This window comes from Buteo buteo, chromosome 23, assembly GCF_964188355.1.
Source record: "Buteo buteo chromosome 23, bButBut1.hap1.1, whole genome shotgun sequence".
NCBI lineage: Eukaryota > Metazoa > Chordata > Aves > Accipitriformes > Accipitridae > Buteo > Buteo buteo.
The window spans coordinates 11,562,592-11,587,414 of NC_134193.1; the positions used below are offsets into that span (position 1 = coordinate 11,562,592).

The following is a 24,823-nucleotide window of genomic DNA, read 5'->3' on the forward strand; positions in this document are numbered from 1 at the left end:
TCAAAACCTGCTGTGATCACAACAAAAGCGGTGCCCGCAGGCTGGTGAGGTAAAGTAGTGGTTTTGCTGTTGCGTCCTTGCAAAATTCTGCTGCATTATTCACTGGTTCTGCTGAAACACCCCAGCAAGAGAAACCCACTTTCTGACTGAGGTTCCTTGTGTGTCTCGCATGGGGAAAGTGAGACATACAACCTCAGAGAAGGAATTTACCAATGAAAAAAATCTCTCAACACTTTCTCTTTGTGTCAAAAGCCATTAAACACCCCACAGCCCAAAACCTGGAAGAATTACAGTCAACTAATTAAAAGATACAGAATGCAAGAAAAAAAGGAACCCCCCAAAAGGAGGCCAATGTCACTGAAATGCAGGATCGCATCCACCAAACAGTCAATTACAGCTGAAATTCATGGACAGAAAAGGTCAAGAATGAAATGCTAATGGCTAAGTCATCTTTAGGCAGACAGCTTATACCTCTGCCTTGCAAACTAACAGGATTTTAATAAATGTTTAATGGAATATATAACAAATCCAACCCACCCAGTAAATAATCAGTGAATTTTTACTATTATCTATTGTTTTGTGTGCCTTCTGCCCCAATAAATCCCTGAAATCTGTCATCTGTGAAAACTCCTGTTCATCTCAACAAGCCTCTGAGATATTTTTCTGAAAGGAAAAGAAAGGTTCTAGATATTTCAATGTCACCATAAGTGCTGCTAGCCCATTTGCACTTAAAAACTAAAATATATAAATGTATAGGCAATGCATAAACTGGGGATGGGTGGGGGAGCAGAGTTATTCAGGCAACTCCTGTTTCAGAAGTATGATGGGTACACCTAATGCCGTGTAATTTAAATTACATCTGAAAACCAACAAATAGTATGCTATGTGAATAAAAAATTAATCAGAATTTCTTATCAAAACCTGCTTTGTCTCCATTTTTTTCAGAAAAGTATAGTTCACACCCAGTGTGTGCTAGTTTTGTAGAAGAAAAGGCTGATAGGGAACAGAAATAATATCACTTTGATGATGCAAAAAATGAACGGATACATTTTCTAGCAACAATTTTTGAATCTCTAAAAACAAGCTGATTTAATTAAAAAGATACGAAAGTCCTCCATAGAAACTCACAGATTTTTACACCTTCTAGGTTTTCTTGCTGTGCCTACTTTTAATGAGCACACGTAACATAAATAAAGCTTCCAATCTTGTTTAAGTATTTTTGAGCTTGAGAAAATGATTCCATATGGAATTTCTCCTAACAATGTGAAATCACATTTATAAAAGACACAAAACCAATTTTAGAATATAAAGGTATTATACAATATACATTGTAAAATTCTGGGTTGTAATTTAAAAAAAAAAAAAGAGGAAGTAGATACAATAAACAAAAGATGAAATGCTATATTATTTTAAAATGAGTAGAAAGACTTCAGAAAAAGCATGTATACATGAATATGTGGGTATTAGCCAGTGGGGCATGGCAGTGCCATTCTCCTTTTGCTTAATAGGAGGCTTTTTCAGTAATTTGTTCTTACTTCGATTTATTCCAGGGTCTGGGGAGATATCCAACATACTACATAACCATGGAATAGGTAAAGATGTCATACATGCTAGAATTAACGATCACCAATCAAAAGAGATATGATATGATGTAGGGTTCGGCATTCGGAAGATCTCGCGATGTCACGGAAAGTTAAGAGGGTTAGTCGCAGCCTTGTGATGTACCTGTAATCCCGCCTCCCCTTGTTAGTATAAAAGGAATTAACTGCGCAATAAAAGGCGGAAGTTGGCGCTCACACTGTGTGTGTTATCTGTCTCTTTCCCTGGTCCGGGCCAACCAGTGATCTAAGCGTGGAACCTTGATCTGTAGCGAACGCTACAATATAGATAAATCACTTTTTTTTTTTTTTTTAAACACTTAGGATTATGTTATTGCAACAGTATTTGGTCCTGCCACATCATCCCTGTCTCGTACTGAAGACTCACCTTCAAGAGATGCTTAACCCTCTGTTAAGCCTGAGGCCTCCAACAAACCTAGTATTGAGATGGGGAAATCTCTTTGAAAAGAGTTAGAAATTCAGATGACAAGAGACCACCCGCTGCCTTGCTTATTACTGTATCTTTTGGAGTAACTGTTGTGTTTCCATCATAGGGGCATCCAGTTAAAACATGACCTAGCAGCAAGGATAATGTAACTTTCTTCCTTGGTTTCAGAGGGAGGGAAGAGCGAAGGGTAATTAGTACATCAGAAGCTGCAAAAGACAGAGGTGGGATGCGGGTTTTTTTCACTGGTCAGAACTTGACAGCTGCAATATCCTGAGAAGTGAGTTTGTCGGTATTGCTGCTCCATCCCCCTTGTACCAATCCATTCTCCATTTCTTATTGAGAACACATGTTCTAAATGACATTTAATGGCATTGCCGTAATTTGCCTGTATTTTTGCAAACAGTGCCAAGGATCATATTTCCTACTTCACCTGCAATGAAATGCAGCCTCTGCTTGCTTTGCATCCATGCCGACACAGGAGTACAGCTGAGACAGCCACCGTTTTCTGCAAACCCAAGGTCAGTTTTTCCCTTTTCTCATTCAATTCACTTTCTGAATATAAAAGTCCCAAATGGTTTTGCTTAATAGACATGGCACTGTATCAAGTAAGTTATAACTGGGAGTGGAGAGAAGAGGTATATAAAAATGTAGTTTTCCCCATAAAGAATCAAAAAACAAACAACTTAGCAAGCAGCCAAGAAGGCAGCACTCCAAACTACCGAGAAACCATGGTAAGACCACCAGTACCAAAGCAAGGGCTTTAGCAACCCTTTGGCAACCGCTGTGTTTGCACTGCATTCCCCTCACACCTCTATGCCCCAAAACACATGTTGCTTCAGTGTGGTCTGGATGCCTCCCCACATTCAGCACATGTGAGTGAGTGTCTGTGGATGCTGCTGGAGCACCTGGGGCCCGGTGCCCACAGTACTTCTCCCCAAGTTAGCACCCAACAAATGTGCTCTTAGGGATGGGGAAGTGAGTGTGGACCTGTGCAGGTAGTGCGCACTGCGCATCAATTATCTAATGAGCATCCACGTCATCTTCTGATCAGATCTGCAAGTTCATATGAACCAAGGGAGTCTATGGCTCTTGGATACCTTGCCATCACCAATTAAATTGTCTACAGTTGTCTTAGGGGAGATTGATTTTTTCCGGAATATCCCTCACATTCCAGTAACACCATGACCGGGATGAACTTCCAACACATCCTTCTCCACCCCTGTGTGTTACTTTTAAATGTGAACTAGCACCATCTTGGGGATGGGGAGGATTTCCCACTCCTATTTCAGATGCACCTGCAGCAAGGGGGTCAAAGGCTCTTTAATACTTTCTCATGGCAGAGTCTGTGTCTTAGGAAAAACAGATATTTCCAGGAATGATAGCAGTTCACTTCCAAGAACACTATGACTAAGGAGTAACCACTCAGTGATTCATTCCAATCTCCACAGACTGCAGTGATGAGACTCCCACTAAGAATAAAAGCATCCCAGAACTATTCGCTCACAGGGAAATGTCTCAGGTAGCAGTGTCTGCAGACAGGCAGAGGAATGCTGCCATGTAAGAGCCTGATCAATTTAAATGTTTATTACATCCCACCACTGAATCCTCCAGTGCAAAATTTACAAGAGGATCAGATGTCACAAAACTTTTTCATTTCAGAAGCAATAAATTGCTCTGCTTTAGCACAATTTCCAGGGCTCCAAAACTCACTCACCATTCCCGCTACCAATTCCTCAACTCCATCTCCCACAAAAGACAAATATGCTTTTAAAATGTATAACTATGTGGGTTTAGCTGAATTCAAACGACAAGGAAATGAAGTAACAAGATGGAGAGGGTCCTTCTTTATAAGGTATGTCTGGCTCACTCCAGCCTTTGGCTCCGTTTCCAATTTTAGCTACAGCTTTCTAATCGACAGAGCTTTGAACTCCATCACACAGAATGCTTCAGATCTCAGAAGGGAAGTAACCACATGCAGCTACCACAGTCTTAAAAACTCCATACACCACACACCTCCCCTATAATTTTAACATTAAAGATTTAGCCTTTTGGGAGGTCTGTGAGTCTAGGTTCACCAAAGAAAAGCATTTATTACTTGTTCCTCCAGTTCTTCATTCACACATTTGGATTCACCTTCTACACTAACACAGCCAGTGGAAGTATCTGCACCAGACAGAAGGGGGAAAAAAAAAAGAAAAAACCATCCCCAAACCCAGTAAGTTCCTCACTTGTAATCACCTGATTATGAACATCAGCTCATTTTCAGTAGCCAGAATCCTCATTTAACATGAATGGTTCCTTATTTCTCCATCTGTTGACCAGCTGTGACTGCTCCGATACATTTCTTCCAGCCCCATAATGCCCTTACATGATAGTCATCTACTCCTGCTTGCCAGACGAGAGGAGGTCTGTAGGCCATGGCTGGGTTTCCCCTGCAGTCTCTACAGCAGATGAAGAGACGGCTTCCCCACAGCTGGAATCGTTACTGAAATAAAGGTGTTCACATCACCTAATTCCGTGCCACGAGGTGGTCCAGACAATACTTGGAACTGCAGAACCAGTTTATGTTTTGGTTCATAGGCCAGAGAGAAAAGTCAGGTCAACCCGAAACAATGCCCCCTACCCCAGTTTTTTCCCTGTATCAAAAACAGAGGGGAAAGCTTCCTTTCAATTCAAATGAGACAGTTGTTTCACTCAGCAAGAAATATTTTGCTTCACTGTAGGAGGGAGGTCAGTATCTAGAAGATTATCTTCTCATGGTTCTTCGCCATCTTTCAGACAGACCTGATTTAATAGAAACATCTAATTCAATTATGTAGCTTGCACACAGAATGGCAAGGTAGAGCCCAGCAATTCCTGAAGTGTAAGTCTCTGGTTTTGATCACCTGTATTAATGTGACTGCATGTAGTACTATACCAAAGGGTTAGCTCTACTAATTTATTTTCTCTAATATCCTTGCAAAAGCTTATCATAAAGCACTCAATGTTGATTTCATGTTTCTCATTTGATTCTTCTAGAGAAAAGCTGGAATTCCTCAGATGCCATTAACTGAGCCCACCCCTTCCTGGGATCACTATGTTAAGCCATACCTCGGTCTGTAGTGCCAACTACATCATTACTGAAAAGTCAAAATTTAGAGATCAAACAGAAATAAGGCTGGAGAACAAGCTGCACAGGCAGAACACTGAGAAAGAGAAACTGCCATGCTGGAGAGGAGAAAGGGAAATGAAGAATAGTGGGTAGAGTAAAAGTGTATTGAAAGGAATACAAGTTTTTCTAGAAAAAGAATCCAGTCTTTCTCAATGGCAGTAAAAGTCATTCTTTAACTAAGAGCAAAAGAGATCCCTTCCATTCTGAGAAATTCAAGTTATGAGAACATAATAGGAAACCTCACAATTTTGCTAATACATGTTCTATTTCTCAGTGAGTCAGAAGTTCACATTCTTCTAATGCAACCTCCCAACTGAAAACAATCCCCACACTTCAAGCAAAAGAATAATAAAGCACACATATGCTTCTTGTAAAACAATCCTTACAAATAACCATGGCTTTTGTTTTCATAATGGCTGAAATTCATCATTTCCCCCCCAAAAAACACAGATCAAACAAAATGCACTCTCATTAAAAGAAAAGGCTTGCTTGTCTGAGCAGAACAGCCAATAACATTTTCCTCTTATTTTCTTAGTGCTTTTTGTCAATGAAGAGAAAGGAGAGTTGCTTACCAGACACCAGAGTGTAAGGCAGGCAGGCTCAGTGCACCTCCACCCTCGGCACTCCACACCAGGACCTTCTTCTCCCCCACCCCACATCGGCCCCAAGGGCCACTCACATTCCTCTCCCACTCAGTGCCTACAGACACCTGAGCAACAACAACATCTAGGCATTGCAGGCGGTGTGTGAGCAGAAGATGCCTTTCAGATCTGGTGCCAAATAAAGAAATAAAAATGAAACCTAACCAAGTTACACAGCTTTGGGAACATCCTCACACAGTGCCCGAGATGACCCACTCTCAAGGAGCAGAAACATCCCTTCCCCTTGCACAGTGGCAAAGGAGAGCATCTCACACCGCTGCTCTGAACACGCATGTGGGTCACCACCTCAAGCAAACAAATCATTTTTGGATGCTTTCAATACACCCTGGCTTGACAAGAAGTGCACCTATTTTTATATAAGTGACAATTCTAAAAATAACACTAACGAGTTGCCTTCTAGGCAGGTAATGAAATCCAAATTAATAAAAGCCTAAAAAAATGTAACAATCATAAACCTTTTGCAAGTAATTGGCAACACTTTTAATGGCTTCCTCATCTGTTAGATGGGCTATAACCTCAGTATCAAGAGTTGTTAAGCACCAAGATGACAATACAATCTCTGGCACAGGAGGACTCAGAGTTGCAGACTGATGGGAGTCGGGGCACACACCAGAAGGGAGGACAGCAGTGCATTCCCTCATTCCCTTCTGATTTTTCACACCCTCTCCCTACACCTTCACTGCCAGGCACAGCCAGAGAGGCAACTGAAGACACTGAGCTTGGTGGATCCCCGTCGAGCCGAAACTATGGCTTGTATTCTTGTTATTTAAGCAAAACCCACAGTTTCATCATACAATATTTATTTTCCTCCAAAAATTCAGCCAAGCTTTTTTTACTTACTTTAGCCAACAGCCTCATGCATTCTTTCAGTAATAAAGAGAAATGGTTTTTGTTCCCATAAAACATCTCAGTGTTGAGGAAGGAAGGGTAAAGAGTGAGTCACCATGCTCCCAGAAGCACCGACAACATTCACTGCTGTGGAACGAGCCATTTCTCACATCCCACTGCTGAGCAGTGGGGCTGTCTTACCACACCTCTGCAAGGTGCGGAACAGAAGAGATCTGTCATAGCCACAGTACCAGTCAATGTTCCTACACTAAGTTAATGGCACTTTTAATGGAAATGGGAATTCAGGAGTCTAAAACCAACATTGAAAACAGCACTCCAGAAAACTATTTCTTCTTTCAAGCTTTTCAATCCTGCAAAGGTGAAGAAAACTAATATTGTCCAGGATAAAAGGGGGAACTTCTTACGTATGTCCTTATTTTATGGTTACTTAGCACTGAGACTGTCAGGAACAGCAGCAGCAGCAGGTCTAGTGGGCTGAACTGCAGTTTGGGAAAGAAGCATCAGATGCAGAGTACTACCATAAAGCTAAAAAGATATTATTTTTTTTCCCCCTGCAGACATCTCTGGAAATCCCCAAGTTCTAAACCTAAGAAACTTTAACTGTCCCTCCTAAGTAGTTTTCTATGAAAAAAAAAAAACAACCAACTGTTAATACTAAAAAGCCATAGTACATGTTTTGAATGCCATCTTGTTTAAATGCCATTCCCACATTTTCTTCCACCAGTTCCTCACTTCTGTGTACTTCAGAAGTATCAGCAGATGCTGAATGGGGGCCAGAACCTCTCCTTTTCTGAGGCCGATGTGCATGGTCACATTGCTGACCTCCACTGGCAACTGGGCCCTTTACAGAATCAGAAGTGCTGCAGCTTCATCCCTACCTGCAAGGTGAAAGGCACCAAGGGCATCCTGCTTCTACTAGCTCCTAAGGATTTCTATTTCTGTTATACACACAGTTCCATAACTGGTACAGCTGATTCAGGTATTTAATATCAGACACTTAATTTGTTTTCATCTGTGGCTGGATAACCCCATCACCCAAAGAAATCTGCAGGTTAGATGTGAGAAACACAGCTTGAGCCTGAAGTACACTTCAGCTTTTCTGCCAGCATTTCAGAAGCATATTAAAATAACCCTTTCAGTAAAATAGCAATGCACTTTGTTGTTGTTTTTCTATTAGGTGAGACCATTCAGATCACTGAAGATAGGTAATCAGGTTCAAGGAAACTTTGTTCTGTAAGTATCCAAATGAGAATTAAATTGTTTTTAAAAATAGAAGTTGAAATAGAAACTTTCACATGTTGAGAGTTCCTGATGTTAGCAAAGTATTTAGACTGTGTTTAAGCACATGTTAAAATGCACAGCTATAAACATTTGGTCCACTTTCAGTACCGCAACACAAACCCTCAGACCTTCAGCTGAAGAAGTCCATGTATTTTAACCTATCACAACCAAGTGACACCAGTGTATTTCAGCCAAAGCTTTAAACCTAAATATCTCCTTGAAGGAACAGCTCCATGGATGAAATTCTCAACCAATAAAGCTGACACAAAAATTTCCATATGCATCAACTAAGGAAGAATTTTGCTTGGCTTGGGTCCACACCCTAACTCTTTTAACCCAGTTTTTAATTAATGCTTAATATCTGCCTAAATTAAGGAGAGTTTCACCTAAGTTAGGATTCATGTGAGCTTTCTAATCTTGCAATTACAACTGAAACTAACATTTCCAGCAAGGAAAAAGCCCACAGCTTTTATTGTCCAATGCTTGACAAAGGCAGAATCAGAGGGAGACACAACTATTGGAACAAGGCTAAGAAATATAAGAACACATTACATTTTGCCACTTATTGCTTTTATTAAGTATTTACTTTGAAATTCACAGCTTTCCAGTATCTGTGTGAGAGTTCCTCTTCATATGCTCTACCCAATACATGTTAAAACTTGTACGAATCTCTCCCGCTAGTTAAAAAACCAAAAGCCTAAGTCTGCAGCAGATATTAGTGTTATCTCCCCCAATGCATGGGTATTTTTAGCCTTAACAGATCTGCTGAGAGGAAAGATACAGAAAACTGTAACAAATGCCTCTTCAGATTTTTTGTAAATGTAAATGTGTAGGAATTACAAACAAATGCTTCTTTTTTTCTGTTTACTTCCACATCTTCAGTCTGAGCACCAGGTGAGGATAAAAGGAAGACAAGCTAACTAACCCACCAGCAGTACTTCACCTCTTAGTCTCACATGCTGAATGATGGTGCCCTGCATCACGCAGCACTGTGTCCTGGCAGTCACTGCCTGCCTGCCTACCTGAAGCCTGCTGCTGCAAAATTCACTTTTCCCTCTGCTGCTCTTTCCTCAGCCATTCCTCCAAGGCGCAGGTAACAGTGGGTAACCAATGATCACCCCCTCCAGGCCAGCAGGTCCTGGTCACAGCTGGCTTATTTTCTGTCCCTTGGGCTGTGTTTTCAAGAGATGATGTCTCCAACACTGTTACCAGCTCTGTGCATTCCTCCTTTTCTCCTCCCTCCTCCTCCTCTGCCTGTGTGGGGAGACAGGCTACCAGTAACAGCGGTGCAGAAAAGGCAGATGTGGGCATCCATGATCCATGCTTTTGTTGGGCAGTATACCAAACCAAAATTATTTGCTTTACATGCTAATTTGAGAAAACATCATAGCTTTCTTCTAATCAAAAATATGGCTTGTAATGTAGCTTTTCAGCTTCCCTTCAGGTTATATATAATTTAATTAAAAGACTCAGATAAACAAAGTGGAGAAGACCCATTTGTCCAGGCTGAATCAAGCTCTCCACAGGCAGAATGCAATTGCTACTGCTAATTTTTATGTTGAAGAAAATAATGGTGAAATTGCTATGCTAAAAAATTCCTTCTTCTTCCTATAGCTAATTACACCTCAGTGTGTTATGTTAAAACTCTGTCTCTAGTACTGATACTCAATATTGCCAAAGAAAGTAAGAATCTTCAAGTAATGTGTTCTTCACACATCTCTCTGCTCCTGTTGCTGCTTTTGAAAATCCCATCCTGAGGTGCCAGGAACAGTTCCAATTACTCCCAAATGTGTCCCAAATACTGAATCTGCTCCCTCCATGCACAAAGCTCTCAAGACACCTTTAAGTGATTGCAAAATTGCCAAATGCTTTTCCATAAGCTGGCTGGCTCAAACCATTCTTCTCTAGGACACGTTACAGACATTACACACAGGCTCAGGCAAAAACTTGCCCAGTACTTCACACTGCAATACCACTGGCTGAACAGCTCGCCTTGGATTTCTTCAGTGTTTCTAGTACTAGATACAAGGCCAAATAAAAGATATCATTGCTACTTAAGATAAAAGTGGCAATGGCTATTCACTTGCAAAATTTATAGGTGCAACCTCTTAGATAAAATTAAAGAAAAAAAATCCTTGAGAGGTTCTACACATGACTTGCAATGTTATAGCTCTTGGGAGGTTAAGTAGAAAAGAAAAGATACCTGTCAGCTCACCCCCAACATGTTTAAAGAGATTTGTTGGTTTCTATGGCAATGGGGAGGGTAACATGGCTGCCTGGTTCCAATTATGACTGACGCACATCTCAAACAATCGTTCTCTTCCTGTTCGTATGACATAAGAAAAACAGGATGTTGAGAGGTGTTTATCTGAATGAACAAGATAAGCAAGCTCACTGACATTTCTAAAAGTATAAGATTTAACTAACAAGATGTTATAGATTTTCTGTGGAAAAAAAAAAATCCAACTGCTACACTGCTGAATGTGATTAAATTATGCATGGAAAGAACCTTTCCCTCTGAACCCGCAGGAAACAGTTGAGGAGCTGTTATATGAGCCATGAATACCAATGGAAAGTCTTTTTAGTGTGAGATACTGAGTTACACTGCTGAATCAAAATTGAGGAAAACGGCTTAGTGTGCTGCCTCCCAAAATTGTTTTCAATTCAGGGACCACTGATGGGGTGGGTTGCAGAGAACTGGGGTGCTGCAATAGTCCTACTGCTAGACAGGGAAGTCAGGCTGCACTATAAAGTGGTTTGTGGCAATGAGCACCATTTCACAGGCATTTCTTAGGCCTTTCACTCAACCTGAGTAATCATCGCAGGTAATTTGGAGCATTTTAAATGTCCTTCAGTGGCTCAGAGGGAACCTTATCACTCCTCATCACAACTTCATCAATAACTGAACTTGCAACAGGCCCAAACCATACAGCAGAGTATGGTGCTGCAATCACTGCTGTCCACTAATTAACACGAGCTGGTACAGCCCAGCAGCACACTGCAGTTTAAAGCTGAAAACCAGCTCGCGTCCAAAAAGCAAATCATCATCATCATCATCCCGGGGTTGTTCTGGAGCAGGGGTAAGGTACTGGTCTTCACACCCATGCTCCTGTCACCTGTATGCATGGGCAATACACCCGCCTAGAAATGTCCAGCTACAGGCAACATACTGATAACATAACCAGGAACTGATTGAACAGACCGCAGGTGACCCAGTGTCACATTTGCTTTAATATATCATTCCTTTTCATTTAGGAAAAGAGAAGAACTCCCTACAAGCAGGGAGAAAGGATAAGGTAAACTTAGAGACAGGTATTTCAGAAAAACCTAAAAGAAGTACAGCTAGGAAAGTTAATTGCCAGCAGCTGCCTTGCTGTGGTAGCCAGAAGAATGGCACGTTCAACGGAGAAGCCAGAATGGGTAAGTGAGAGGCTGGAAGTGGGACATCCCTCTGTGTTTTAGGAGATAGCTGGAGTATATAAACCACTCAGAGCAGAATGGTTTACATGGAATTAAAGAAAAAAAAAAAAAAGAAGTAGTAGAATGCTAGCATGTTTCAGCCTGACTTTCCTGAGGGGTCATTCTTGTTTTGGAACTACTGAGGACTGGAGTTCAAGCCTCCTCAGTCTTCAGCTGCACAGAAAAATTAATATTGCTAAATATTTTGCCTTGGGATGTCCAAGAATTAGCTGATAACTAAGCTCAACTAATTCAAACAGGGAAGTTCAACAATCTTTCACGTGCTGATTTGTTCATAGCTTCACCTATTTAAAATGCACATATAATTAAAAATATAATACTCACTATGGTCTTTTGCATGTCATCATATCCCATGGAAGAACCAGACCATACGCCACAGTGCTCCAATCACTCAAAAGTACAATTGTGTCATTGTACACTGCTAGACACAGGGCCTAACACTAAAGACCTGATATTAACAATACTTTTCTTTATAGTACATCGCCCACTACAGACCTATTTGAGCACATGGTTAGAATAATAATGACGTAATAGAGAATGTAAAAAGTCTTAAAATAGAAAATGAGTACAGTCAGATATTGAAGTGAAGGATAATAAATAATAAATATGGGGACTCAGGAACAGTTCAAACAAGTGAGCTGTAGGGAGTAGGAGGAGGTAGACTGAGACAGCTCTCCAAGGACAGCACCATGCAGTTGCTAGGGATTGAAGGATCAAAGTGCCTATGCACTGTCACAACAGCTCCATCCCAAAAAGGGATCACACAGTGTGAGAGATTGTGCTATCTAGAGCATTGACCATCCAGGAGTTGCAACAAACTTTATGAGCTGTAATAGCTTGCAGCTGGTTCAGAAGAAGCTGACTTTGGACCTCTGGGAGGTGAACACATTAGGAACTCTGTATTGGCTTCCCTGGCATTGCAAAAACATCACCAAGTTTGACACAAAGCTACCTGAACAACTTACCACGCTGTGCATGTGTTTGTGAGCTGCAGTTACCTAAAATCCCTTCTAAGTGGTTGCCCTCCTCCACCACCACTTTCTTTATCTCAAAGACATTTGAAATAAAGATCTTTGAAATCTCTCTGTCAGACTTGCACGCAGCCAAGGATGTGATGATCTCCCAAATGCAATCCTTTTACAGGTCTAACTGTGACCGCTTCAACACCTTCTTGCAAGTCAATGATGCTACCAAGACATACACCCAAGCAGCAGTGCTGAATGACACACTGTCATAAAGACCTGCCAATAGCATGTATTACTTTGAAGAAACAGCCCTCTATGTTTGTATTTTTCCTTTTCTACACCGAGCAGGTGTTGGTGTCCTTAAAAAGCTGCACCTCAGGCTATATATTACAGTTTATAAGGCACGAGGATGCTGCACTTCCTCCACGCACTGGAAGTGAAGCAGTTTACCCAAAGCCTCCCAGTAGAACCCCCAAGGAAGCGAGAACAGGTGTCCGATTCCGATTCTGACCTCCCTTATTTTCACATCAGCATGGATCCATCTGTTTTAACAATTACTTCTAACTTGTTCTAGCCTGGGATCAGCAGCTCTGGAAACCCAGCATGCAGTCCCCAGTGAAGGCACAGACCCTTCTGGGTGGCAGGGACCACGGGAACTCTCAATGTCCCCCACAAGCTGTGCCTGGAGCTGCTACACCTCTGTGCAGTCTCCTCTCGCCCACTGCGATTCCAGCTGCACTAGTCCCATCTTCTCAGGGCTACCGAAAAAACCCACACCATGGGCAGGATTTAATTACAAATCAGTTCTCTAAGAGCAGGCCTGATTTCCAAAGTCCTTCAGGAAACAACAGATGAGTTTTGCTACCTCTGTTACCCACATCGGAAGACAGAGGTTAGAACGGATCTGTATAAGAAAGTGTATTTCTACTTACTTTTATGTAATTTTTTTTTTCCCATTTGGTGCACATATTTAAGTCAGTATCAAAGGAACAAAATGGAAACCCAATCATTGTCTCCGTCTTGGCTGGTTTACAGACCAACTCCCAGCCTTTAATTCTAGGAAGTGAGTGACCGCAAAGTCTCATGACAGCCAAAGGTCCCCCTCTTTCAATCTGACTCGCTGTTTGTCTTGGAAGTGGCCAGGTTAACGCTGTCCCATTCAGCCTGCAAGGGAATGCGGGGCAGATCGAAAGAGGGAAAGACAGACAGAGACAAAGACAGACAGAGAGACACTGCAAAAGACTGAGAGACAAAGACTGGCGGCAGGATGAAAGAGCATGGAACGAAGGCAGGACCCAGCCAAGCCAAACAAAGTTTTCCTTGAGTGATTACATCTGCTGGAGAGTCCCCAGCTTGCACTCCCCTTGCTGAGAAATTCTTTTAATTGTGTCTAGGACATTTTAAAAATCCCAAGAAAAGCTCTTCTGTAATCGTGAAAGCTCTGAACTGCGTGAACTTTTGTTATGCTGAATTACTGATAGCTTGCTACATACTTCTTGAAGTAAAAGCTGAAAATTGCTTTACAGAAGATTTTTCTGAGGTAGAGCCCTGGGGAGGGAAATCCGATAATAAATCTTAATTACTTTTTCCTTAAGAAAAACCAAGCAATTTAGAAAAATTCTTTTCCCTCCCAATGTCTGTGTAGCTAAGTACAAAGAGCATCCAGAAGAAAATGAAAAGAGATACCTCCTCAAATTAGGCAAAATTAAATAAGGTTAAATGAATGATCTGTAGAGCCAAAGCCTACAATTCTGTAAAATGGCCTCCCTCCCTGGAAGTCAACAGGGATGGTGGCTCTTCCACAGCCACTAAAGCCGCTCACTACTTAGCTGATGATGGAGAGTGGGCAGTTGGGCAATAGCATATATCCAGCACCCATGCCAAGACAATACTGTATGTCAGGCTGCCACAGGCATTTTCTTGTATAAAAGAAAATCAATACTTGTATCCAGAAAGATTAATATTAAGCAATTTTCAAGTTGGCTAAAAGAACTGTGATTCTGCCTTGATCAGACACACGCCTGGGGTTATCTGAATGCCACTGCCTGCTGGCTTCACGTCATGGATCCAACTCTCTCATCTGTGGCAAACCTCCTGGCAAACCTCCCTCATCTTCAAGCCTGTTTTCCCAGCATTAATTTGTACTCTACCACTCATTATGATAACCAGAAATGCCAGAGAGTTGACAGACTCCAAGTACCTCATTTCTCTCCTCCACAACCCAAACATCTGCCTGCATACCTCAGGTAACTATGTATTTGTACTCACCAAATTTGAGGGTCAGTCATTGGAAGATGCTGCAAAGGCAAGGCTCAATGTTAAAAGACAAAAAAAAAAAAAAATAATCACAAGGTGTGGCAAGCCGGCCATCGCCTCACTACAATTGCATGCTCCACCATGTCACAGGTGTGTGGTACCCAGGAAGGTGAAAGCATTACTAAGGGGGGAACACCTAACAGGTCTGCTCCCATAAAACAGCCACCCAAAGGTGTACTTTGGCATACGCATGTTCTTCAAGTATTTTGAAATAATATCAGGCTCTATTTCACCACTTTGCTGGTGCCAAGACATCTCACATATGCCAGCATAAGCTGTCCAAAAGCAAAATGACTCGTCCTCATTACATCTCTGTCGTATATTGCATGCGAGTGCAGTTCCACCAACCAACCTGAACTCTCCCCACTCAGCAGCTCGGCCCGCTGAAATGTGGAGAGAGCCTTTTCCCTGCCTCAGCTCATGCAGGCTCTGGTCCTCAGCAGACTGTTCACAAACCTGTCGCATCCAAGCCGTTGGCAGAAAACTAACTCAGTTCTTGTTGGGCCACAGTGAACTGAACCAACTCAGTGAAGGGTCCAAGGTAACAGCACTGGAGCAAAGAGGACTTGTACCCAGGACTGGATACGAGGGTGTGAGGGAGAAGGGCAGGGAACAAACCCTTCCCCTTGCAGCTGTGATTAAGCTGCTAGACCAGTCAGCAGTTCCATTTGCTCCGTTCTGCCAAAACACACATCCTTCCTTTTAACATATAGAGATACACATTATTAATTATATAATATGTAGCGATACATGTTCTTCAATGAACTGCAGGGTAGGTAGGTACAATGTTAAGTTTTACATGCTCTACCGTGAAAAAGACAAGGCTCCAACTTAAGGTAAAACTCATACATCAGCCACAAGACAGGATCTCTTAGTTTGCTGCAGCACAATATGGCCATGCTAAGATGCTGCAGCACCTTGAGCAGGAGTTGCAAGCACTGTTGAAAGGACGCAAACATACAGATGGACGTCAGCATCATCCAGATTTATTTTTTTAAACAGTATGTCTTATAGTAACTTTAAAACAGTATCTATCCTTAAGATAGGCAGCCTTTCCAGGCAGAACCTCCTCCTCTGCTCCCAGACTCTGCTCAACATTTCAGGAAGCACAACCATCTCTCCAAAGCCAGGATCATGCCATTTAGAAACACCAGGTCAGTATCTGCTGAATGACACCTCAACAAGGCTGAAGGATAGAATGGCTCAATGGATAGAAACACTAGATGCTGCTAAGGGAACTGGTGACAGTCAGCCTACCATGGTGCTGAGCGGAAGACTCGGTGGCACCCACAAGATGGGGAGCCTGATTGAACCAGTAAGCAAAGGGACCAATGGCTCTCTAGCCCCTAGGTACAGGGAATAAACAGTCAGATGGACAAGAAGCACAATTTGAGAACATCCACTGCAATAATCTCAATCCTCAAAACTGTGGAGGGTTCCCTAAAAACCTGCGGTTTGTTGGGGAGGAGGCTGGGGTTTTGTTTTATGCTTATTTGCCTCTTGTTTTTGTCTAAGTGGATAACATTCATTTCCAGTAACTGTCGACCAAAGTGGAAAAGGAGTATTTAACAATAAAGTGCAAGAGTCCATTATGAGTAATGGCAACCCATATGCTTTTATGAAACAATAACACACCAACATAAAATAAATCAGTGCCTTTTAATTTAACAATGTAAATTACCCTCCCACCTGCTGTGAATCTCCGTAAGGAGAAAAAGCTGGCTGCATATTTACCAAGCTGTCTATCCCAGTCTCATTTTGAACTGGCCTAATGCCCTGGGGTTAGACTGTAGGACTCAGTCATCTCTTGCACTCGTATGACCTAAGAAAGGGAATGTGGCCTTTTTCCCACAAGCCCAGAGTGAGAACATCATAAAAGCTGAACTTTAGCCCCCTTTTTGGGCAGGCAGCACAATAGCAAGGAGGATGCTGTTACTCCCTGGAGGCTCTGCTGCTGAAAAACATCACCAAGCTCAAGTAAAAGGTCAGTAGTTAGGATTGCATCTCTTGTTTTCTTCAGTTTTCCTCCTCCGTCAAAGGCAGTTAAACATTCTTTGCACACCCCCCTCCCTCCTTCTGAGAAATGCAGGAAGGAAGTGCTTGCAAAATAGTTTAATTTAAAAGAACGCACAATCACACACACAGCAAACACTGCTTTAGACTCAGAGCAGGACATTTCTATTGCCTCACATTTCCCACTAAAACACAAATGAATCCCTGCAGCGGCAGAGTCGTTCCTCTCTCTCTCCCCCCACACAAATGGAAGCTGTGTTTTTACTCCCAAACCCTTTTGTTTAGGGGCAGACACCTTGGGTGAGAAGATCTGTGGCTACATGCTGCAGGCAACCCCCTCTGCTCCTACAGAGCACACCCCACCCTGCAGGTTCTTGTTAAGCTGGAGAACAGGACATCTGCCTAGTGAACAAGGGCTGTGGAGCCAGGGAGAGCAGTGTGCAGAAAACCCTGTAATCTCTCAAGGCACTGCATGGTAACCAGCACCAAGAAGCAGTAACATGGTCCTGGGTTGTAGGACAGAGTTTCACCTCCGGTCTTTCTCATAACTGGTGCTTGTTTGATTTCGCAGTATCTTTTTCCTCCAATTTTTGTTACCTAGACCCTGCTAGACTTTGTGAAGGTTGTTTGGGACTGTTGGATTTAACTCGACCCTTGTCTTCACTAGATTTATGTGAAAGAACCAGAGTGGGAGGAAACAGCTCTTACACTCCATCTCTTTTTGCAAAGGTACAGACCAGCAGGCAATTCATAAAAAAACTTTGTTATCGATCAGTTTATGTTGTATGACTACATGTCCAATCTAAACATAATTCTTTGCAGTCACAGTGGTTTTGTATCCCTGGGCAAACAAGCATTTACTATCACAAGCCTATTTCTTTGACTTTGGCAGTCCTGAGGACTTGTCCTCCCTTGAGCCATGAACCATGACAGCCACTAGCACATGTCAGAAGGGGCTCCTAAGTCCCTGCCTGCTTTCACTTCTTTGAGAATCACCAGTCCTCCTAGCCACAGTCTCTTGAAATAAACACCTCCGCCGCTTGCAGTTTCTCCCAGCGCAGCAGCACTTTTGCTCGGTGGTTTCAGCAAATCTGATCATGTTACTGCTGTCCCGCGTTCCTTACATTGCTCGGCTAGCATGCGGTGGATTGATTTCAAGTTGGCACTCTTGTACTTAAAAGGGACACTGTCAACAAATCACAGTCCTGTCTCCTTTTTTTAACCCATTGCTGCCACAGTGCATAATTAGATTAATAAAATAAATAAGAGATCAGTACATGTAGGAACTTAGCAGAATTGCACCCGCTGCCCATTAGAGTGATGTCTTCTTCCTCCAAACAAGATAGCCAGGACAAGCAAAGATACAATAAATTATTTTCTAGAAGGAAATTAAGAAATTTTGCATGCTGTTAATGTGAGCACTTTCCCATGTACAGGCAAGAAACTTCACAAAGGGGAAGATTTATACTTTCACAAAACAGGGAAATGAGACTGCCAAATGCCACAAACTATCTGGGGACTTCAGGTCTACGGCAGGACCTGAAACTAGGTTGCTGAGTTTTGCTTTTTTTCTTTTAAAGTTGACAACTTCAGTTGACAGCATCTACGTTCAGCCCTGACCAGTGGGGAAACCTGACTTTTCCTAGTTCTAGGCCACTGCCCTCATGGGTAACTTTTTTGGTTTTGTTATTGTTTTCATAAACATACAGCTATTATTGCTGTTTATTATCCTTCCCATCCTCAGTAACTTTTACCATCATTTCTTTTCCAGTTGGTGTTATTCATGTGCATTTCTGGTAGATTTAAAAATAATTGTTAGCATTGCAGAAATGCCTTCAGATTTTAAATGAGGACTCCATAATACTGCATTCTGTAAAGACCTTAAATAAGAAATAATTTGTGTCCCACAGAGTATTGTAAAGGGATTTAAGGAGCTTACTCCCCACCCCACGCCTGTTGCAAGCCCAAACAAAAGACAATAAAAATATGAAGCAGAGAAGGAGGAATGAAATAACCACAAAAAGGCACATTCAGCTGGGCAGATGAGGTGCTCATACAGGTAGCCAGCATGGAGCTGGGGATTTTTTTGCTTATCAAGGCTGTTAAGAGTTACACACTGGTTTTTACCTGATAAAAAAGTATAAAAAGCATGAACTGCACTAAAAGATGTGTTAAAAATACAACCACCACATCAGCCAGTATGCATATTGGGTCAGAGTGGCCAGATTTCATTTGGTACACAATTTGCTTCTGGAAAGTCTTCACCAATTACTTCCACAAGTCTAGCCTAAAAACCTTATCATTAAAACAACATACTCTTTCTTTAATTCTAGAGCTTACAATCATATTCAATTTTCATCCCAACTTCACGAAAACATAGCTTTAAGTAAGTACTATTTTGACTCTGAGTACACTGGGCACACTGCAAAGATAGTCATGCTGCAGGAATTACTGCCAGTAGCCTTTTTCAGAGAGAAAAGTCAGAGGAAAGGTTGACAGAATCCTGTAGTGTCAGTTCAATCAGGAAAAACACAACACCACAAAATATTATTTTTTTACACTATAAGCAACTGCTGAAATCTCAGGGTAAGTTTTAAATTTACCATTAAGCTGGATTCTGGCTTGAGTTTTACCCCAAACTCTCCAATGCCCCAAACAGAGAAGTCTTGGAGGTATTTTAACTCCACACTAATTAACAAGCTGATGTGCTTAGCCAACCCTGAGATGTGGGCTCAAACGCAAAGTACAATTCAACAAGGGTAGCATCAATTTGAAACAAGGAAGGCAGACACAATTGCTTTGGTGGTTGATAGTCTTTCCATCCCCCTCCTTCCATTCCCAAGTACAAACCAGTCCTCTTGCTATTGGACACAACCTACTAGGAGGCAGCTTTGGACTATCTCAGGCCAAGGAACAAACAGATGGCTTCCAAAATACCTACTGGAAAATGCAGAGTGAGAACATGGTAATGCAGACAGGGCTCTGTCCGTGTGCATGCTCACACCCAGAAAGACTAACCTAGGTGCTCAGCCTTACACATAAAGCATTCAGGCTAGACGTATAAGGAAAATTAAGCCTCAAATATTGTAAAGTTGTTTCTCCGTCAAGTGAGACTCTTGACATTTTGTCATATCCAGTTGTACAACAGGATAATACAGTGATCTTGAGAGGTGTTTCAGTGATTGCTCATCATCTCTTAACAGCTGATCTTTGCAGGCTTTTGCTATCAGAACCAAAATGAAATTCCCAGCTCAAAGTTGGCAAGAATACTAAAACCATACCTGTTTTAAGGAATGGTTAAAAAAAGCTTACAGAATGCAACATTTAAACAAAACGAGTAATAGGAGAAAAGATCATGGTTCAGTTCTGAGCCTTTTCTTGGAGAGAGACACAGAATCTTATTCAGCAAAGGTGATTCATTTAAAGGTGAGGCATCCACCTTATTTATTTCCTCCTTCTTTAAGGCATCATTGATAGCATTTGCCTCATCACTGCCATACCCCAAAAACCTGACAGAAACATCTGCCTCCATCACAGCAGATGCCAGTTACTTCCTTCCCCTGTGGCCAGACACACCACCCTGGGGTGCTCCAGACCAGAGAGCATCCCCGGTCATTTCCATGGCTGCAGGCTCCACAACCTGTCAGCACAGTAGCTTCTTTACTAAACATCAGCTTTTTTGCTTCTTTTTCCCCTTTTTTCCTTTGTTAAGCTGTTGCTTCTAAAGGGGAATTTTGATTATTGAAATACTTGATTATAAAGGGAAGGGAAGAAAATCCACAGTAACCTGTTGTCAGACACAGCCTACAGATCAAACTGACTTGTGCATGAATCCCAGCAGTTTGCACTCGCGCTGCCTCCAAAGTGTTTATATGAGACGTGTGTTTTTCCCGTTGCACTGCCGTGATTGTTTGGCTGGGCTGGGTGATGGATGGTGGAGAAGGTTGTGTCTGGAAACGTGCTTCAAAGTCGACAGGAAGCGGAGGGGGCCTTTGCCAGCACTTCCTTCCTGCATACAAGGGGAGGACAGAATGGGAAAAACCTTGACTGCCTCCTACCCTGAGAAAAGTGCTACCCTTCCAGCTGGATTACAGTAAAAATATTCTAATCTTTCACAAGATTATAATATCCTTCCTCTCTAGGTATAGCTACAGTGGTAGCAAGGCTTAGATAATGAGATGAACAAACAGCGTAAAACTTATTAGGTAGCTACAGAAAGGTGGTGGAAGCCGAACAAATGAAGGTCCAAATTTGAAGAGCCCTATCTTCTGCCAAGATACAAATCATCAGTGGATCACACCTAATCCAGTATCTTGACTCCAACAGCAACCAGTACTAAGCACTTCAACAGAAGGTGTAAAATCCATACAAGTAGTACATTGGAAATGTGTCCCTCTGGACAGCTTCATTCCTGTGCCTGTTTTAGAGAGTGGATCTAAACACAAAACATAATGTTTATTACCCCTACAAAAAATAGCGCTGCAATGAGCCATCTATGAATATTCTGACCACGCAATCCACACATTTCTCATGAGCACCCAGCATGGTTTGTGTTACGGAGACTTTCCTTGAATGTCTTTTTCCAAAGACCCAGCCTCTAGGTCCTGTTGTGGATGATTCATGAATCTGCATGACATCCTGATGTGTAATCATCACCTGTTCACAGTAATAAAAACGTGTGCAGAATATTACAGAACAGATATTCCATGCTACCACAGGAAATTTTCCTAAAATTTTCCATTCTTGAACTCCCAGATTCAAAGCCATAGACAATGGCAAGGTCTTTAGTGATCTTTCAGAACCCCAAACTCATCAGCTTGCTCTGCCTACAGCCACATGGACTGTGACAGCAAGAGCATGGCACAAGGGTGGTGGCTATGAGGACCACTTTCCTTGCTATCCCAGCAAGGGGTTATCCTAGCAATCCACCCAGGCAGATACTGTCTGGACAAGTTTGCCCAAGTGAGACTGAAAAAGGGAGGATGAAATTCTCAGGACTCTTGACAACAAAAGAAAAATCCCCAAACCTGTGAGCAGACAGCTCTCATAACAGCCTCTACTTCTGAAAAAGGAATCAGACAAAAAGACCTCACCCATTAACAAAGAGTGGCGAACAATGGAAACTGTCAAAAAATAGCCCTCACGTCAGAACTAAGAATGCCCCTTTACACATCCAAAAAAGCACACAGCTGAGCAAGAGCCTGGGAGGCTGTCAGGCACTGCTTCTGGCTTATCCATCTCCCAGGCCCTTCTCCTTTGCAGAAACTGCCAGAAGCACTAGATGATACTGAATTCCAGTAACCAAAGATGGGGATGGAAGAGGAGAGGAAATTTATGGCAGGACTGAGCCAGAGTAAGTAACAAAATCCTGTCCGTTCAATCTCTCCAGCAAGGACCCTGACACTGAAACTTCATGGGACATATATCTAAATGATATGCGTGTGCATCTTCCACAGGTTTTACTTTATAGACTAAAGCAATTACAAAAACAATTAAAAAGAAAACTAAACTATGAATAAAACCTGAATGCGTTATTAAAAAAATGGCTATAAAAATTTTCCACCTGGAATACAAGTCTAAGAACACTGATATCTAGATGTGGACCAGGAAACCTCAAAGATCCAATAACCTTCATGGCACACAATTTAGCATTGAATTCACAGGTTTTGCTCTATTTGTGACTCAGCATTCTCCTCCAATAGCACTAAGGAAAATAAATGGAAAGCAAATCATGCTGAACAAACAGGATAATATAGGCAAACACTTGGACAAGCAGAGAACTCACCAGTGGGCTGATCACTTGAGTCACTGTCTTGATTCATCCTCCCAAAGGCAGCACTGAATCAGGGTGCTGAGCTTAGAACTCTACAGCTCAGAGTTGGTAGCCCAAGCTCTTGCTTCTAAGAAGAAAAAATGTAGTGTTACTATCAAACTGTAGGAACTTCACCCTGTGTGAGAAAGGAAATATCTTCTGTGTGGTCTGTTGCCTTTGAATCTAAGCATGATAGTGAAGAAACTGTGTGCATATACAGCTTAGCATAGAAGTCATAGTACATTGCCTGAAGACCAGAGAACTAAATGGTGAATTGGTGAATTAAGTCAACCAAGAAACACTGAGAAGTGGCATCTGAAAACTCATGCAATTTAAAACAACATGTAGTTAAAACAACATCTGAATTCCTGGAATAGGTCAAGATTAGCTTTCAGATTTCAACTGCATGAACGGGAGTCTCTAACACTGTTTACTTGATTAACCAAACAAAAAAACAGACCTATCTAACCTCCAAACTGGACAAACAGTCCACGTGAATGTATGTTTTTGCCATAGCTAAACAGCTCCTCCTCTTTGTTTGCTTGCCCTTCCACTCATCACATCTTGACTGTGGTAGAGTTGGGAACAGAACCCATGTCTCCCAAATCCCAACCCAGTGCCTTAACCACCACATCCTTCCTGCTGAATCACATTGCAGAATTGTTTATCAGGAAGGAAATTCCCCCTCGAGGGTACTCACTCTGAGTGTGCTGGTGGAACACAAATGCTTAGAAAAATACAAATGGACTAGCAATAACAACAAGTGATTTAAGTCACTGTACAACAGGCTAAAGGTATACATCAGTACATTGTTGTTTGTTGTTAGCAGCAGTGTAAGTAAGACACCATTGAGCAGGACGTGACACAGAACAAGCAGTGCATCCGGATGTCCTCAGAGTAATAGCCTCCTGCTCTTCAACAGATGATACCTAACTTCGAAAACATCTATCCCACCTTTAACATTAGGTGTATGTCACTCAGAGGGGAATTCAAAAGGTTTGTATTCTTACCAGACACCATGAAGGTCACCTTTGGTAGCATCTCACACCAAGCTGCTAAGTGCAAGCAGCTGTAGTATGTGACTAGTGGGTCAGAATTAACCTCAACATGTTGTACTAGCAAAGAGCCTTCACTTTCTTTAAGGTCTTTGCCACCCTCCCTCCCCCCACCAAAAAAGCAGGGCAGGGAGGGAGATACCAAAAGTGGAACAAATATATAGTTTTAGCCTAAGCGTAGTTTACTCCATTAGTCTCCTAGAAAACAAAAAGGGTTGTAATTCATCCACGATCTGTCTGGGGACACAAACCCACTAAAATGGCAAGTTCATGGTCCAGGACTCTGAAGAATTTGGCTCTACTCAGCAGTTGGGCAAAGGAGAAGAATTTCCCCACTTGCAAGCAATGGCTTTCCAGGTTGCGTCCCATGAGACCCCACCACAGTAACCGACACAAACACACGCTTGGGCTGATTCCCAGAACTCTGACAAGATTTCTTTTACACTCCCTTTAAATGTCATTGTATAGAAATTCCAGCAGGACTGACTCTTGCGGGGCAGGGAACCAAACCCTCAATCACAACATCCTGGGGTCACGTTCATATATCTAGAGCAGCTTTTAATGGGCACATCCGATAGGGCTAGCTGCCTCCAGCCAGCTGCCTCGAGAGCAGACCCAAGGGAGATGTGCTCAGCCTCTGGTGCACAGGGCCACGGGACAGCAAAGGACCAGGTCCATCCTACAGACACAGGCAGGGCCCCACCGGCTCTGCTGGACACACCAGCCCCATGGAAAGGCAGTCTTCTCCCCAGAGAAGCCTGGTCTGAGGGCAGCCATCCCACCACACACCCACATGAACACCTGTAAGCTTCTGTTCCCCATGACCATCTCCCGTTTGTACATTAAACTCCAAGACTGACTCCCAGTCACAGCAGAAGCACGTCTCAAAGCAAACACAGGGAGTATCGGTGCTGCTCTGGAGACACAAAGCCCCTCCAAGGGCACTTTGTGCAGAATCTATTACACGCAGACACCTGCATCTCATCTGACTGTCTGGTGTCCCCATCTGACCAGTGGAGATAGACAGTCATCTCTAGGGAGCTCACCCAAACAGGGATGACTTGAAAAAGAGATCTATGGAGTTAAGCCATTTCTCTCTGGTAGCTGTCTATAGAGTCTCAGTGGCCACCTCAGATGAAGGCATCTCTGTCCAACCAGCTGAATCCCACCCTCTAGCATTATTTTACCCCAGA

At 42.4% G+C, this 24,823-nt stretch overlaps 1 protein-coding gene across 28 annotated transcripts in view; it reads right to left on the reverse strand.

Annotated features, from left to right (window-relative positions):
- The window catches only part of EXD3 (exonuclease 3'-5' domain containing 3), a 296,945-nt gene that overhangs the window by 207,118 nt on the left and 65,004 nt on the right, over window positions 1-24,823 (reverse strand). For all 28 annotated transcript variants that reach the window (XR_012654086.1, XR_012654087.1, XR_012654088.1 and 25 more), the window contains one exon: window positions 22,549-22,663. Coding sequence is in view for 18 of the 28 variants with exons in the window: in XM_075054953.1 (XP_074911054.1) it covers window positions 22,549-22,585 (37 nt within the window). In the remaining 10 variants the exon portion in view is untranslated. The remainder of the gene's footprint in view (window positions 1-22,548; window positions 22,664-24,823) is intronic.